Genomic DNA, 18,360 nt, shown 5'->3' with positions numbered 1-18,360 from the left:
ACTAGTGGCTACTCCTAGTCTACTGACTAAATAAGCCTTACGGCAATTTGTACAGGTTATTAATAAAAAGTTTTTATTACAATGCAAAACCAACAAATTATATATCTAAAATCAAAATAAAAGAGACTTTAATTTATACAATTTCAAGGTAATCTCATTATTTGATTTTACATCTTAAAATAATGTACATGATAATGAATAAGAAAAATATATTGTTGTCATATATTTTAGATTTTTATATAATTAAAGATATATTTTAAGAATGTTCAGCTGTTATAAACTATTTTTAATAGTAAACATTATTCAAACTTTGTATAGTAATTAATATTTTTGAAGGATAATAATTTTAAAAGTCCTAGTTATTTACAATATCATGTTTTCATAAGCATATAAATATTTAAAAGCCAACTTATGTGCCAAAATGATAAATTGCTTTATTAGAAAAATGGATACTTAAATCTCATGCAAAATATAAGTTTCTTAATCTTACATGTCATTCATAAATAAATTAAGATATTATTAATAAATTCTTTATTCTTATAGAAATATTTAATTACAGTTTTAAACAGAATACTATAATTTATCCAATAATCTAACCGAAAACGTAAAATACAAATGGGGTAGATTAGCAATATTGTTGGTAAAGGAGCCATAAGTTCGAGATTATGGAATACTTTTTTGTATGGCAACATTTATTGTTTATTGACAAGACGTATGACAGACGGCGGGGTCTCAGTTCGATGGCATCTTTATGGAAGTAAATTAAAGGAAATAAATGACTAGTATACAAGATACTATTAAACTCTATGTAAATTCAAAGTGAAAATGTGGTGTTTTAATATTGTTTGAACTGTATTTACACGGAAACTTCGTGTAAATTGTATTATAAAGATGTATATTCACTACACGTTAGGAGCCATTTTTATTGTATTTATTTTGTGCGTTCATTGTGATAATGCTGGGACTAACAACGAAATACTGGAAATTTATGGTAAGTATAAACAATTAAAGGTTTCTCTGTTCATATTAGTTTTAACTTATAACTAAATTTTTTGTGTAAATGTTCACGCCTATAAATATGATCTGTCATTTATCCAGTTAAAATTCATTACAGATAGTAGAAAATTTGCGCGATTTCAAATAAGTTTTAATCAACAATTACTTCCGTTCAATAATCAGGTCTTGAAAGCTTATAAAGTAATTAATCACACCATATCATAGCCACATATAAGTCTTATAAGAGATTTAAATTTTACATACAAAATTGGAAATAAAACCACGTCTGAATTACTAAAAAATAAGGCACTTACCTAATTATTGGCTTTTTTTTATCGCATTTGTTGTGTGTACATTGATTCAATGAGATTGACAGCAAGTGTTTATATAATTAGACATGACTTGACTATCTTGTCGATAAATAAAGGTTTTGTCTAGGAAATACCAAAAAAATTTAACATTTTTCATGTCCATGATATATATGACACAGAAAAATTGAGAGGTCAAAAATATATCTATAGATATCAAGATAGTGATGTAAATTTCACAACCCATATGTTATATGATATTTTAGTTATAATTCTATTATATTTTTTTATTATTAATCATACTTGTAATTTATGTTTTTTTACTTTAAAATAGTATTAATAAAAAATCACTTAATTTTATCAAGCATTTTTTACATATTTGAAATATTTTCAGTACTTAACCAGGTCTGTAATAACCTTGTACTGTATGTGTTATATTTGAAAAAGATGTATGAATTTATTTATTTTGCTGTTAAGTAAATTCATAATTTTAACTGTTTATACCCGAGTATAACTACCTATAGTTATGGGTTTGAATCCTGTTTTCATCAGGTTTTCTATACAATTGAAGTACCTTCAAGTATCAAATATATTTTTTTAAATATGTATGTCTATATGTAAAAGACCACATTATAGACTACATTAAGTGGCTTCGATATTTTTAAGTCTTCTATATTCTAAGTCTTTTTTATTGCTCCAGTGTATGATATCTATATATATATATATTAATTGTAAAAAAAAAACTATTTAATCATGGATGGGACTGAAAAAGAATATTTGTACTTTTTCCTGTCCTATATATCAAACCATGATATTTCTTTGTAAAGTAGGCCATAAGACAACAAAAGGATGCATTTGAGATATTTCCTTTGTTCTCTATTACAACGAGAGAACAAATGTTTTATCATGTTGAAAAATTAAATTTATTTTATTATATCATTATTCTTTTTAAATAATATCAAATCATTACGTAACACTGACTGGATGTAAGAAACTTATTGTTAATTTATAATCAATTTGTATTTGCTGTTAGGCAGATTGTAAATATATTTATTCTATTTCATTTAATATCTATTAAATTTTCCACATTGTTAGTTAACAAAGGACCAAAATAAACAGCATGTATCCGTTTTTTTTTTTTAATTATAATAGCTATTTATATAGTTTTGTGCCAGTAATTGTATATTGTTCTGTAATATCAATCATCAATGTTATTAATAACACATTACTGGTTAACCATTGTGTTTTTTAATATGACATAATTAAGCAGATTTTGTTTATGGCATGTTAACCTCAATATACTGAAATGTAAAGTCTACAGAGTACTAGCAGTCTAGTCATAGCAGTGATGCAGAGTTATAGTAATAATGAATTTTCGACATTAATTTATTTCATATGTGTGTTTTTTAGTCTTATTTTGAACTATCCATGTTAACCTTTTCATCTGGTAAGTTCCAACAATGAGTGGAGCTTAATATATAAATTTTACTCCATTTATGTATATCTACACATTATAATTTTTTTGCCGCCTGTTGGTAAACAATCGTCATGATCATTATCGGTCCTAATTTGTCCATCGCTGGACAAATATAGGGGTTCCCATGGGATGCAATACAGTATTTAGCACTCAATATGTGTGCATCCTAATATGTGTTATAAATTTAATACTTTAGAATAAAAATGGTCATATAAATGTTATGTTTCTAATTAAATATAAATATTATTTGTGTTCAGTTGCATAATTTTTTCACTTTTACATTTGCAGCTTATCCGATGTCAGTGTTTAGTTCCTGATACAAGTAGTGTTAGGCATACCATATTACACATATAAAATTATCCTATATGCCTCTAAGACTTAAGAGTAGTTTAAGATACAATTTGTATAAACAGTGTAAATCACATGAACTGTCAAGACGATGAGGGTATGGTTACGTGAGAGGAAGGTCATTTCCATTAGCCCATGACTCACGTCGTGGTATACCGCCGGCTATACGTACATTTCAATAGAAACTATACTAACTTAATATTAAGATCCATTTTCGATCGCAATATATACAACCATCACAGGTTATAAAAATAATGGTGCTACCGAAAATTTTATTATCAATTTTATTTTTATTTTTTTCTTTAAGTGGTATGAAAGCTATTGTTATGTCATATTGATATGAAGTTAAAGAGTCTAATTATTTTTTATGACAATTAAAAATGATATGAGCTTTCTATGGTGTTGCGTATTTTTTTTTGTGGGGCGTGTGCGAAAGTCGAGGCCATTACGTTTCTCTCAATTGCCATTAGTGGCCCGCATGCACTTCCCATACTTCGCATCTTGTTAACAATTTCGTATCTCGAGATTTTTTTTTTCTTGTTTTTTTCCTTGTTAGTAACGTTTTTTTATAGGAGTGTTTCACCAGATACGCTTATATCACTCGCACGTTCTGTGCTTAGACGTTTTATTTGTATACAAAAAATATAATAGTATCAAATATTTTAAATCTATATTATTATAAATTCTGTGAAATGAAATAAGGAAGTCGTTCATTTCGCATTTTTACAGAAACCAAAAAAATATTCTAATATTACAAATACTATTCTTAAAGAGAATTATGTAATATTATTTTTTATAGTTTTTAATTTTAAGTTAACGCAAGTAATATAATTTGTTTTAAAGTTCAACATACTACATACAATAATAATAATTATTATAATTATAATTTTTAAATATTTTGTAATTTTTTTACAAGTGTAAGTGTCGTTTAGTATAATCCTTATTCCCCGGTTTGCTCCATTAGAAACTATTATCGCTGAGAAAGCTTTACGATAGCTAAATACGTTCATGATTATTGTGTGTCCCAGATACATAATCGTCGATTAATAAATAAAAAAAAAAATATTTTTTCACGTTGCCATCCGTTAAAAAGTTTGTCTAGCCTTCAACATTATTAAAATCAAATGATTTATCTTTAAAAATTGTCAAAAATTGTTAGATTGTGATTTTTTTGTTTAGCTCTGTATATATATATTTTTTGTATTAATGTTAATTTCGTCTATATTACATTTTTAGCGGAAACGGATATGATTTAGATAAAGAATGATTTAACATAATGTTATGTATGAATCAATGTGCTATCAAATCGTCTGAACAATTTGAAGATAGACCCAGCATCCGGCTATGTTGTTTTTATTATTAGATGTTCTAGACATGTCTTGACAAACACTTGTTACTAATTAGTACAATTGTCAATACGTAACATAATTAAAAATAAATATTTTTAACCGACTTCAAAAAGGAGGCGGTTTCTCAGTTCGACGGTATATATGATTTTTTAATTGTTATACTACATAAATGTAATTAATAATACTTTTAAATATTCTTTTGTACTTAATAAAACAGTATTATATATATTGTTTTATTAAACATAGAGAGAGAGATAGAGAGTATATTAATTAATACCAAAACTGAGAGTAAGCGCGGATGTATATGTGTATAAAAAAAAAAACCTTTGTTAGTCTTTGAACCAAAAACTGTTAGATGAATTTAGATAAGTGTAATGTATAAATAATAATTTTAAATCATATTGTAGGAGTTAAATATAACTATCGCGTGCGCGGGCGAAGTTCCGGGATATATCTAGTATAAGTTTCTAGTACCTGTTACGTGACGTGTTGTTTTTTTTGTTTTCTGGTACTTTGAGTTTTTTTTAATAGTTTTTAATCGATTTCACGCTTAAATTGAATATGAAAATTCGCCTACTACTTTAATAGGTTAATATTATTTTGCCTCTTACTTCTTATAGCATTCGTGCTTTAATTACAAAATAGTAAATAAACGGCCAAATTCGAGTCGAAGTCTTGCACGGTGGGTTCCGTACTATTTGGTGTGTATAAAAACGAGCAAACAAATTATGTTTGTTGTATGGGAGTAATCTTAAATATTTATTTTGATAGAATATTATGGATATGATATCGAAATACATTACATATGAAGATTTACATAGTTTTACTATTACGGTTTATTAGTAACAGACGGACAAAGGAGCCTTAGTAATAAGTTCCCGTTCGAACCTTTAGGTGCGGAACCCTAAAAACTAAATCGTCTTGATATGTTTATATTGTGTTAATCTTAATCTTTGTATTAGAACTTTATTGAAGAATGTCCTGCAAATCACTTTTCACGCTGTCTGATTTTCATGTACAAAGGTAAATGGTGCTGTGATATTATTATGACGTCACAATTTGTCATGACGTCATTTATTTGTTTATGAAATCTCTATAGTATTTGAAGCCGGTTACTCTAACAAAAATATTTATAAATCGAACAGCGTATTCCTCGACAGCATGGCATTGTTAGAAATGTAATTTTTTATTGAAATAAATATTATCGCAATAATAAGATGGCGATAACAAAGAAAAAAATATGATCTAAGTGCTACAGATATAAAGACATTAATATAAATACCTACTAAATAAAAATAAAATTCTAGTTGTACATAAGACATACAAAAATTTAGTTATGAAAAAAATTATAGGTACATATTTTTAAATTTATTCCAGTATCTAGAATATGGTTTAATAATAAACAGCCATAGATTAAAATTAACAACCATAAAGTTTCTATATTTAAATTTCACATCCGAACAAAACGTGGAATGGAAAGCGAAACTGCAGATAATATTTATATAAAGTCAGGTCAAGATTTCATTTGACATGCATTAAGGCCGCTTTGAATATAGAATTTTATTTTTGTGTGTTACGCTAAGATGACGATCTCTTGATATGCTACCTGGTTAGCATTGTGCTGTCGATATTAGGCTAGGTCAAGTTTAGCGAGCCTTGTAACCTATATTGTTAATTGAGCTAAGGTCAACGTAGGTCATATACTTTGACATACTATGAACCTAGCTTAAAATTAGCTGCTAGCATATAATTCTTGTGCTTGATTTAATATATTTATTTTATTTAAATTGTTACGAAGTAAAAAATATTTTTTATTTTTTTGTTTATTCAACATTTTAAAATACTTGCTTTGTGAAACGTACAACTTTGAATATTTTCCATGTTACAATTATTTTTGCTATAAACAAAGTCGTTCTGACTATAAGATGTCACGGGGACGTAAAACCCTTATCACAGAGGCAGGGTTCAGCCACTATTATAGTGAATAGGGTGGCCATACAGCAAATGTATTTTTATTTTCAGGATTATTTAATTTTATTTACATCCTGTTAAGTTTTAATAACAAAACAATATAAAAGATCTAGTAGGTAAAAAAAAATAATTTAACTTACTTTACTGAATAATGTAAACTTTTAATTTAGTTTCAATATTTTATTTCTGAGTAATAATAAAATTAAACATGATTTCGTCCTAAATAAATCTGGATCAGATAAAAACTATAGTTAGATAATATTTTTTCTAAAATATTTAAAATATGACGAGACTGAAATTATAATTTAGGTATAAAATCGTTAATATATATAAAACGTTTATTTAGTTAGTTTCGTATATTATAGATTTGAAAACGATATGTTAATCTTTGCTTTGTATAAAATTAAATAGAAATTCACAGTGAAAAAGTTCTTCCACAGTTAGAAATGACGGAAATGTTAAACGATGTTTCGTCCCTCTAATAAATTTAATTATACTCTCAGTGATAGGGTTAAGGAAAAACAATATTATATGCGTATGTATAAAACATTGGTGTATTATACGGATCTTGATTTATTATTATTTTTTTTTAATCTATACTTTGTATAATTTCTGCTTTATATAGTAAAGATATAGAATTCTTAGTATAAGGTTGCGTTATAATACGACCGCGTGAAAATGTTCGTGACAAAGATAACAAAAAAAAAGTTTTTTTTACCATTATTGTATATCTATATATTCTTATATAGTTTTTTTTTATTGTGCATTACATTAAACAATATTTCTATTTTTTTTTTAATAATTTACAACCCAGGACGAGTCCTCTTTCAAATATCAATCATGAGTCTGTTAGAATATGTACTAAATATATATTTGTTCGCAGTTCCGTCCTCCCCACAAAACCTGACAGCGAACAAAGTTACATCAGATGAGATACATTTATTGTGGGCCCCGCCAGCCACCTATACAGTCCAAAGACAGAGCAATGATGATATAAACATCGATAGGCAGACTCTTAAACCCGAACCGGATCTGACGGTCCTCGCTAAAGACACGCAAGCAGATGAAGCCATGAACGATGATGGCAAGGACTACAAAATGGAAGCGTCGAAGGACTCGGACTACACGTACAACTTCTACAAGAGTGACAAACAGAAGTACAGCGAGGATTTTTTAGATAATGATAACTATAGGGTCAAAAGGGACGTTAGATCGCACAGGCATAGGAAAAGAAGACAGGAGAATTCCACGGATACGAAGATAACTATGGAGAAGGGTATGGATGGTGTGGAGACTCACCAGGCTTTTGAACTGCCGATAGAGATCGTCAAGAAATCTATGGCGTTGCCCTCCCGGAAGGATATAACGCAAATAGCATTCGTTCTATACTACGAAGAAGGTGTGACGATAAAGAAGGCGTCCACTGATTCCATCATAGCAACAGTTCAGAGTTCGGAAGAAATCAAACAGAGGAACGTGTTCAGAAGCGATCTGGGCATACAAGATAATTACAACGCCACCAAAAACTTGACCTTACTTAACACCTCCGGGGTCCAGACTAAAGTCGTTGGATTCAGATTGAGGAATTTAAGTGAGTACTTTTAATATTATCTAAATTATCTTCATACTGATCACTGATAGTTTTTTTTTTCATACATGAATAATCTCGAAATTCTCAGTGATGAGATGAGATAAAGCTTACTAGATCTAGAGTTCGTCTATGGTGGAAGAGCAAAAAACAGCTTTCTTAGTCATCAATAAAATCGAGATGATATTAGCAAATAATGTTTGTACTGTATATATGAATATGAAATTCAGCACTAACCATTAGAAATTACAACAATGCTCTCTACTCAGCATCAACATTCTAACGGTTACAGAATAATTTGTAGACCAGGATCAGTACTGTACTAAACACGGAATGCTACCTGAAACGAAATACCTAAAGTTCCAACGTAATAAATTTAAGACGTATTAGTGAAAATTTCATAACGTGTATGTATTCTTTAAGTCTCACTATAGGGAACATATGCTTACCATAAGTTTGCATCGTTACACGTCATACGAAACCTTATCCGTTTCTTATTCAAAATTTACGTTCATACGTAAAGACATATATTAAGCCTACTGGTCCGTGAAATTATATCTGCCCAGTCTTTTTCTATACAATTACTGTTAATAGAACAGCTTTGAATGTACATAATAGCTAAGTACAGTTAATAAATATAAAAAAAAAAATTAAAACTACCCTCTCTACGCAATATAAATACTCATTTATATGTTACATAATATATTGTATACATTTCAGAACCATTCACACCGTATAAGATATGGGTGCGTGCGTTTTATAACATACCCTTAGCCGGTGTGATGTCGTCCGACCTCCTGGCCCGCCTGGGACCCCAGTCCGAGTCCCTCTACGTGTTGACGGACGTTAGACCTCCATCAGCACCTGTTATACTCAACCTGACCTGCGACCAACAGAATGGTATTATTATTATTATTACAAAAAAAATAATTTAGTATAGTTTCATTAAAGGTGCTTAAATTATTATATATGAATTTTAAATCAATTGAAAGTAAGGATGATTGAAATCTAATGACATTTATGGGTTATTTATACATTCTTTTTTAAACTACATTAATGAATATACAAAATTTCACGAAAATCGCTCGTAAAGTTTTCATGGCCATTATTAAGAAAAACAAAAATAATTTATATTCGTATATTATATGTATCAGGTATTCTCTACCTGCAATGGCGTCAACCTCTCGAGTACAACAACTCGTTAGACCAGTACGTGGTGACGCTGAGGAAGATACCGGAACAGCAGCCGAGGACCAGACTCACGCTGTTCACCAAGAAGGAGGACATCGAGACTATGATCAGTGTTGTGAGTGTATACACACACACACACATACACACACACACACACACACACACACACAGACACACACACACACACGCTTGCAAAGGAAAATATCATCACACTAATAGTTATTTTAATTGAATTAATTGATAATGTATGTAGTGTTATGTAAATATATTGATAGTATATTAATGTATTATAAAACTTAAACAAAAATATTAAAGTAAATTAGAAAAATTGTATGGAATGAATGAATGAATGAGTGAATGAATGAATGTAAAAAAGACATTGTCATATAAAACATTGATGTGAAAGAGTTTTACTATATTTAGCCAACTTGAAATAAAAAGTTATTAACTAAACATACATAAGTTTGTATTTGACATTATAAGTTCAAAACTCTTTATAGAAATTATCAAGCAAGATCTCTGAATAAATCTCTGAATACCTTCACATGTACATGTATGAAATTTTTCGCTCAGTTTAATGTCTTTTAAAGAGTTCAATGTAAACTAACAATACGTACTCAGCTAGCAGATCGTGTGACAGATGAGTGTCGGATTGTGTTTAATACACGAGTTACACGAGTTAAATTTTTAACGATTGACTTAACCGGTGTCCCGTTACCCGCTACATGTGAGACGGTGTACGTTGTGTCATTTGAAGCACTTTGATGTCTTTGTTATAGATTAGACATTTCAACTGACAAACTCGGTAAAGATATTAAAGTTATGTATATGAATTCGATAATTTTTGCTCATGAAGAGATTTTTATAATGGCAACAATATATTATTAATATTAATAATAATAATGTTCTTAATAAAATCTTGACAAACTTTAATAACTTATATTGTACACACACAAACATACATACCTACAAATATATATATATAATTAATCTAAATGTTATTTCTGTAATATATAAATATATTAAACGATTAATTACAGAAAGTGGATTTATCAAACTCTACAATGTACGAGGTGAAGATTTACGCCGTGACCTTATCAGTGGCGACGCCGAAAACACTTATCAATGGATCGGAATCACCTCCGAAGGTAAATTAAATAAAACATCAGATAGAATAACTTCATATATAATATATACATGTGTTAAAACTCACACGGACATGCACACACACACGCGCAACATATATGTCTTCATATATAATATATACATGTGTTCAAACACACACACGGGCATGCACGCACACACGCGCAACACATATGTTTAATTCATAAATATAGGATATTAAATAAATTCTATTGAATTTGTTTTCCGTTTTATCTAAGATAATGTTAATGCTATGACTAATTTTGATGTTATCGTTACGTTACTTTGCATATTTTAGCACATATATATCCATATATGTACAGGCGCCAGATTTTGTCCTCGTGTCAGCGTCGTCTTCGGTGTTGTGTTGAAAAACACATTCTCGCTTAACGGCCGTCAGCATCATGTATCATGACACCTAACTTAATCCTACATACAACACTTGTTATCTGTTCCCGTTTAAATTCCACTTAATGTAAACATAATTTATAGTCTATATTTTATTGTGATGTGAGGCATACATCACAGGAAAGTTTCATCAAAATCCGTTTAGTTAATTTTACGTGTAACAGGAACAAACATTTATTCTCACAATGTCACCCATTTATAATGTCAGAGGGATGTCATATAAGGATATACTAATATTATTTTGAATTACGATACAATAAATTAATCAAAATTTTTATTCAGGATGTGTCGAGTGAGTCGTGCGCGGTGGTAGCGGCACGAGCGGGGATCGCGGATATGGAGGGCGAAGCGCCGGGTGCTCCGGCAGCACTGTTGGCTGCCGCCCTACTAGCCGCTCTAGCAGCCGGTGGAGCCGCCCTAGTTTACTGGAGGTATTGTCCAGTGTCCACTAACTGTCATATCATAGCAAAAGTCATTAGGTTATATATTTTTAACCCACTTCAAAAAAGGAGAATGTTCTCAATTTGTCTGTATTTTTTTTTATATTAATGCATGCTATTAGAATAATACTGCAAATTGGAGGTTGAACAAAAATACAATTATCTCTATCATTGTTTTTAAAATTTAAATAATATTGAAGTATATACTAACTGAAGGAAATTTTACTGAAATGAGACAGCTATATCGGACTGTTCATGTTTCAGTCCTGTGTGCTTGCTCCCGTTTTGATTTGACAAACTACATATTTAAAGTTTATCATTCATAAATCTTTAAAGTATATAGTATTATGTATGATATTTATTGGGAAACGGAAAACGCTTTGTTGATGTAAACTTGTATTAAGATTATTCTCAGTCTATAAATTGGTACATATATATAATTTGAAATATGAAAAATAATTACCGTAATAACCAACTAAGTTATCATCCTTGATTGTGAAAGAAAACATATAGCAATATTGAGAAATATAATTTAGTACCTGCCAATGTCATATGAGGATAAGATTCTTTAAGGACATAAAAATCCTAAATATCTGAATATAAGTTTATTAAACAATATTTTATAATTTCAGATGTAGATCTCGTGTGAGCAAATGTATCAGCGCCGCTTACAATTACTTGGAAGAGGGTGGTGAGAGAGCGGCCAGGGCTCCACTAAATATAAACAAGAAACCTCGTAAGGAATACAATATACTTAAAATATCAACTTAACTAGTTATATAATCTTGTTTAACTTAGTTCTTTTTACATTAGCTGAATGAAAAAAGAGGCTACATTATGTAATTCCTTGCAAATTAAAAAAATATATATATAATGAATATTCTAAAGTTATTCTTTATCAATTATTAATATTATATGTATGTAATTGTATTTAAAACTTTTTATATAGCTTCGCATGCATATATATATATATATATATATATATATTTATTTATTTATTTATGTAAATGGTAGTATTGTTGTTTGAAACAATATATTAAATATGCCACTTATATGACAATACTTAGACTAATTTGAATTTCATTTTATATAAATTCAAGCAATGTCATAGTTAATAACATTTATTTTAACTTTAGTGAAATGTCCAGTGTCTGTATATGTTTTAAGTAAGTATGTAAGTGTCAAATGGCTGTATATGTCTTAAATAAGTGTGTGAGTGTCAAGTGTTTGTATATGTCTTGAGCAAGTGTGTAAGTGTCAAGTGTCTGTATTTGTCTTGAGCAAGTGTGTAAGTGTCAAATGGCTGTATATATCTTAAGTAAGTGTGTAAGTGTCAAATGGCTGTATATGTCTTAAGTAAGTGTGTGAGTGTCAAGTGTCTGTATATGTCTTGAGCAAGTGTGTAAGTGTCAAGTGTCTGTATTTGTCTTGAGCAAGTGTGTAAGTGTCAAATGGCTGTATATGTCTTAAGTAAGTGTGTAAGTGTCAAGTGTCTGTATATGTCTTGAGCAAGTGTGTAAGTGTCAAGTGTCTGTATTTGTCTTGAGCAAGTGTGTAAGTGTCAAGTGTCTGTATTTGTCTTGAGCAAGTGTGTAAGTGTCAAATGGCTGTATATGTCTTAAGTAAGTGTGTAAGTGTCAAGTGTCTGTATATGTCTTGAGCAAGTGTGTAAGTGTCAAGTGTCTGTATTTGTCTTGAGCAAGTGTGTAAGTGTCAAATGGCTGTATATGTCTTAAGTAAGTGTGTAAGTGTCAAGTGTCTGTATATGTCTTGAGCAAGTGTGTAAGTGTCAAGTGTCTGTATTTGTCTTGAGCAAGTGTGTAAGTGTCAAATGGCTGTATATGTCTTAAGTAAGTGTGTGAGTGTCAAGTGTTTGTATATGTCTTGAGCAAGTGTGTAAGTGTCAAGTGTCTGTATTTGTCTTGAGCAAGTGTGTAAGTGTCAAATGGCTGTATATATCTTAAGTAAGTGTGTAAGTGTCAAATGGCTGTATATGTCTTAAGTAAGTGTGTGAGTGTCAAGTGTCTGTATATGTCTTGAGCAAGTGTGTAAGTGTCAAGTGTCTGTATTTGTCTTGAGCAAGTGTGTAAGTGTCAAATGGCTGTATATGTCTTAAGTAAGTGTGTAAGTGTCAAGTGTCTGTATATGTCTTGAGCAAGTGTGTAAGTGTCAAGTGTCTGTATATGTCTTGAGCAAGTGTGTAAGTGTCAAGTGTCTGTATTTGTCTTGAGCAAGTGTGTAAGTGTCAAGTGTCTGTATTTGTCTTGAGCAAGTGTGTAAGTGTCTAATGGCTGTATATGTCTTAAGTAAGTGTGTAAGTGTCAAGTGTCTGTATATGTCTTAAGTGAGTGCGTAATTGTCAAGTGTCTGTAGATGTCTTAAGCAAGTGTGCAAATGTCAAGCGTCTGTATATGTTTTAAATGTGTATGTATGTCCATCCCCAGCTGTAAGTCAGTCCCCGGTGGCAGCTTGTGGTGGTGGCGTGTCCTCGTCTCGTCCACCTCGCATGTCCGGTCCCTCACATCCGGTGGTGAAAGCGAGGGACTTCCCCTCACACGTGGCCTCGTTACACGCTGACGGAGATATAGGATTCAGGTAGTATATAATCAATATTATGAACAAATACTTAATTAAAGACAAAAAAACGTTAAATTACAATGGATCATATAAGACATGTGTGCATTTGTTTCGTATGTGATAAGTGTAAATAGACGTTAGATTATTAGGAAGGATAATAAAAAATTTTCTTTGAGCTGTTTCCAAATATTTATATTATTGACAGTACAATAGGAAAACGTGTTAATAATGTTTTCTAAACGAATTTATACAGTTGTAAGTCTAAACAAGTATAATATTATATTTATATGACTATTTATATTACAGCAAAGAGTATGAGATAGTGGTGGGTATGTCCGCTGCCCTGGGACACACCAGCCATCACAGCTACCGACCGGAGAATAGGCTTAAGAACAGATATCTGAACATAACAGCCTGTAAGTATTACAATAAAAAAAATCTATGTATATTATATTCTAAAAAAATGTATGTATATTATAAAAAAATCTATGTATATTATAAAAAAATCTATGTATATTATATTCTTCCAGACGATCATAGCCGCGTGTGCGTATCCGTGGGTGGTAGGTGTGGCGCGGCGGGGTGTGTGGGCGCGGGGAGGGGGGCCGCCTGCGATTATGTCAACGCTAATTTCATAGACGGCATGCTACCGGCCTTAAATCCCACCGCCAAGAGACGGATAGAGAAGAAACTAGAGAGGAGAGCCAGGCCGGACAGGTAGAGATTGATGTGGAATGTAATTCAAATCATTCATTCATTCGTTCATTGAAGAATCCAAAGGGATAGCATTTAAGCCTGTTACATCTCACGGTGCACCAAAGTCAACCGTAATTAGAATAAATCGTACTACAGTATAAAAAATCTTAAAAAATAACGTTTTAACTGGAACGAATGGACAGAGTGCTGGATATATAGAAATGTTATTATTTAAAGTGTGAAACTGTAACCTGAACACACTGAAAAAATCTGTTTCTATTGTAAAAATATGTACAAAACAGGAGATAGAACGTATTAGAGAAAACTAAAATAAACGTAGATAATATAACAAGTAGAAGTAGCTAACAAAAATGGCAGAAGACTGATATAGTAATAACAAAGTCTCTGTTTTACCTGAACATCAAAGGTCAAGCGTAATACCCTGCGATAGCACGTTTTTTATTTAACCTGTTACAGGTTAGGGTCGGTGAAGTAGGAATTTAGCTAATTTATAAGTACTATACTGTGCGGAGATTAGAAAATGTCTTGTTCAAGAAAATGATAACAGTCATTTGACTTTCGTGAAAATTTTAATTTTCTTCCAACCTGCAAATTTTTTCCACAACCCTATTATGAAACGTACTGAAATTGTCTTGTAAACCTTGTACCAGAAATTTGGTTTTTGAAAAAATTATGATTGATTACAAACTTTTTTAATTGTCAAATATTAAATTATTTTACACAGGCAACCCTCAGTCCGAGCTACTAAGCCGCCACCGAATCTCTCAGACGGCATCGAATCAGCGTTCCTGAACATTGAGTTTTCAGGGATAGTAGAGTCTGAAGAGCGGACAGACTCGGACAGCGACCGGAGTGACGATGACGACCAGCTAGATGATGTTTACGTTGACATCAGTGAGTTATAGTTATATAGCTCTATATGCGCTAGATAGGGGCACTTAGAACCTACACCTGGGTCGCAACTTATGCATGAATGTGTAGTCCTTACTTTACAAAGATGTTATTAAAAAAATCTTTAATATTGATCAGACTGAACAACATATGTACCAAACATTACATGTACCACAATAGCTTCTTAAAGTTGATCATACATTAATGCTAACAAATGTTATATAGTGTCGATTCTCTGTCACTAGATGGCGTCCCCCGTCAGATCAAGCTGGAGTGGGTGGTGTGGCGGCGACGGTACATCGCCACTCAAGGCCCCACGCCAGCCACACTAGACGCCTTCTGGCGGATGATCTGGCAGCACAGGGTCTGCACCTTGGTCATGATCACCAACCTCGTGGAACGGGGCAGGGTTGGTTCATTTATATTATGTTTATTGAGTGGAACGAGCGAAACGAAATACTGGCGATTCAGGTCATTCATCCACGGAGATGATCTTGCATAGTCGAGGTTTTTTTTGATAGCCCAGTTTTCTGGACTGGTTTTTATAGAAACATTTTTGATTGAACCACCAATGTAAATTTCAAAACCGGCTCTAAAACCGGTAAACGGAACTCATGTCCAAAAAAAACGGTTCTATACTTAAACCCTGATTTCGCTTCACTCAACTTGCATGGAGAGCTTTTTCGAGTTGAGGGAAAAAATTGCGAAAATGAATTCCGTAGTATGGTACTAGTTTTGACCACTACTTCGCCCGCGTTGTCTTCTGCATTGTTTCAGAAGAGAAATTAATAATATGCTCTAAATATAACATATACGTTAACCGAAGTGAGCGACATCTATCGTGTGTCACGTGACTTCATACTAGGGTTTAAAGTGTTCCCGGACATATTAGAAGGAATGAAACGATAAATTGGAGATTACATGCTATTCATATAGTCAATCTGCATTAATTAAAATCCGTTGACTATATTTTACGTTAAAGAGCAACATGTATTTATTTTTTCTATAACAACTAAAGAAGGCCATTCAAAAACTTTTAGTTACAATGTAGGACTATTTCAAGGTTGCTGTTTGTCTCCAATTGTATTTAATATTGTAATTAACATCTTAGTAGATAAATTAAGCAGCAACGAGAAAAAATGGGGGTATCGGTTCAAGTTTAATAATAAATACACGGAATCCATTTTAGCCTTCGCTGACGATCTCGCAATACTGACACGTAACCCCAAACACTGTCAAGTACTATTAGATGAAGTGGATAGATTCTGTGAGTGGACCGATGGATTGAGGACAAAACCATGTAAATGTCACTGTCTGTGTCTCGGTAGGCGGAGTACAAGATACACCTCATACGATCCGGGATTATCGTTAGGCGGTCAATGCATTTCTACGGTTACAGAAAATGCACCATTTAAATTTCTCGGTCGGAAGATTGATAATATAGGTCGTACTCCATCTTTAGAAGGTATAGTAGATAGCTTTTTAAACGATCTCAACAAGGTAGATAGCCAACAGATCAGTAACGTTAAAAAAGCTTGGATCTACGATAATTACCTAACTTCACGTTTAAATTGGCCTTTCCTCGTTTATGATTTCAATAAAACCCTTCTGTCAAAGTTAGATGCAGGCGTCATAAAGATGTTGAAGTTGTGGCTCGGGCTCGCGCTAACGGCTGATTCATCGGCTTTATTTAGGGATCGCAATAGTTTTGGGATGAGTCTAAAAAGGCCATCGGAGCTCTACAAACACCTGAGAGTTTCCAAGAGATACATCCTGGGGAAATCCCAGGATGACGTCGTTACATCGCTCCCAAAAGACAAAGATGCCCCAGAGCTAGAGTCAAGGCTTCAATTCCACAAGCAGTTTATGATAGGAGCGCAAAGTAACAGAGTAGGGTTAGGGTCAAGTAGGAAGGTCCAAGATACGGATATATTGAAGTCTTTTATTCGGCAAGACGAGAATGATAAATATAAGATCCATGCAATAAGTTTAGAAATGCAGAACGAGTGGTTAGACATAGGAGATTTTTGCATCCCATTAGCACTAAAATGGCGCACCTTAATCCATGATTGGTCGCCAGCATTGCTAAAATTCTATCTCAATGCGTTCCAGATGACTCTCCCAGATCAAAGTAATTTAGTGAGATGGGGTAAAGGTACCGAAAAGACTTGCTATATCTGTGGGAAGGCAGTTGGAACTGCTAGGCACTTGTTAGTGGGATGTAAGGTACTCCTCGATAGCGGTCAATACTCGCGTCGTCACGATAGGGTTCTGGAAATCATACGTGAAGCGGTTAGTCTTTCGGTAGCCAGAGCGCAAAAGGAAATAACCACAAACGAGCGATCAGTAGGTTTTGTGAGAGAGGGCACTAGGGCTATAAAAACAAATGCTAAGCCTTACTCCATCCTTAAAGCGGCTACGGATTGGACTATAATGATGGATACGTATGAAAAACAATACAAAATCCCCGAGGATATTTGTGCGTCGGCCTCCAGACCAGACATATTTATGTATTCGCGAATCTTAAAGCGCGTTGTGATGATAGAGCTTACGGTTCCTTGGGAAACCAACATCCCCAAAGACCATACCATCAAGGTCAACAAATATTACGAGCTCACAAACGAACTCACTCGAAATAGGTTCGTCGTGGATTTATACGCGGTAGAAGTGGGAGCGAGAGGTATAACGGCTAAATCTCTCTACAACCTGCTAAAAGACTTGGGCCTGTCCAGAACTCACATCAATTCGTTCTTGGAACGTACTTCGAAGGCAGCCCTAGTAGGTTCTTTTCAAATATGGTTGGGTAGGGAGAGGAGCTTGGACAGTGGAGGTGAGCGTTTAACGCGCGTTAGTTAGGGGCCCCTTAAACCTACACCTGGGTCGCAAGTCCCAGGCACTGTTGAAGCTCCACTCCCTGCAACGCAATGGACCCGGCACCCGCACGGTGAATCCATTG

General features: G+C 32.6%; 1 protein-coding gene across 1 annotated transcript in view; it reads left to right on the top strand.

Annotated features, from left to right (window-relative positions):
• The first annotated feature begins 718 nt into the window (after positions 1 to 718).
• LOC116776051 (uncharacterized) overlaps positions 719 to 18,360 on the top strand; it is a 30,667-nt gene continuing 13,025 nt past the window's right edge. The window contains exons 1-12 of the mRNA XM_061524309.1: positions 719 to 991; positions 7,333 to 8,040; positions 8,758 to 8,937; positions 9,192 to 9,343; positions 10,269 to 10,376; positions 11,062 to 11,210; positions 11,852 to 11,955; positions 13,664 to 13,814; positions 14,103 to 14,212; positions 14,327 to 14,513; positions 15,238 to 15,407; positions 15,650 to 15,813. Of these exons, the coding sequence (XP_061380293.1) occupies positions 892 to 991; positions 7,333 to 8,040; positions 8,758 to 8,937; positions 9,192 to 9,343; positions 10,269 to 10,376; positions 11,062 to 11,210; positions 11,852 to 11,955; positions 13,664 to 13,814; positions 14,103 to 14,212; positions 14,327 to 14,513; positions 15,238 to 15,407; positions 15,650 to 15,813 (2,283 nt within the window). The 5' untranslated portion in view covers positions 719 to 891. The remainder of the gene's footprint in view (positions 992 to 7,332; positions 8,041 to 8,757; positions 8,938 to 9,191; positions 9,344 to 10,268; positions 10,377 to 11,061; positions 11,211 to 11,851; positions 11,956 to 13,663; positions 13,815 to 14,102; positions 14,213 to 14,326; positions 14,514 to 15,237; positions 15,408 to 15,649; positions 15,814 to 18,360) is intronic.

The sequence above is a fragment of the Danaus plexippus genome, chromosome 24 (assembly GCF_018135715.1).
Source record: "Danaus plexippus chromosome 24, MEX_DaPlex, whole genome shotgun sequence".
NCBI classification, from domain to species: domain Eukaryota; kingdom Metazoa; phylum Arthropoda; class Insecta; order Lepidoptera; family Nymphalidae; genus Danaus; species Danaus plexippus.
The sequence above is the reverse complement of the archived record's forward strand: the minus strand, read 5'-3'. Positions and strand labels throughout refer to the sequence as shown.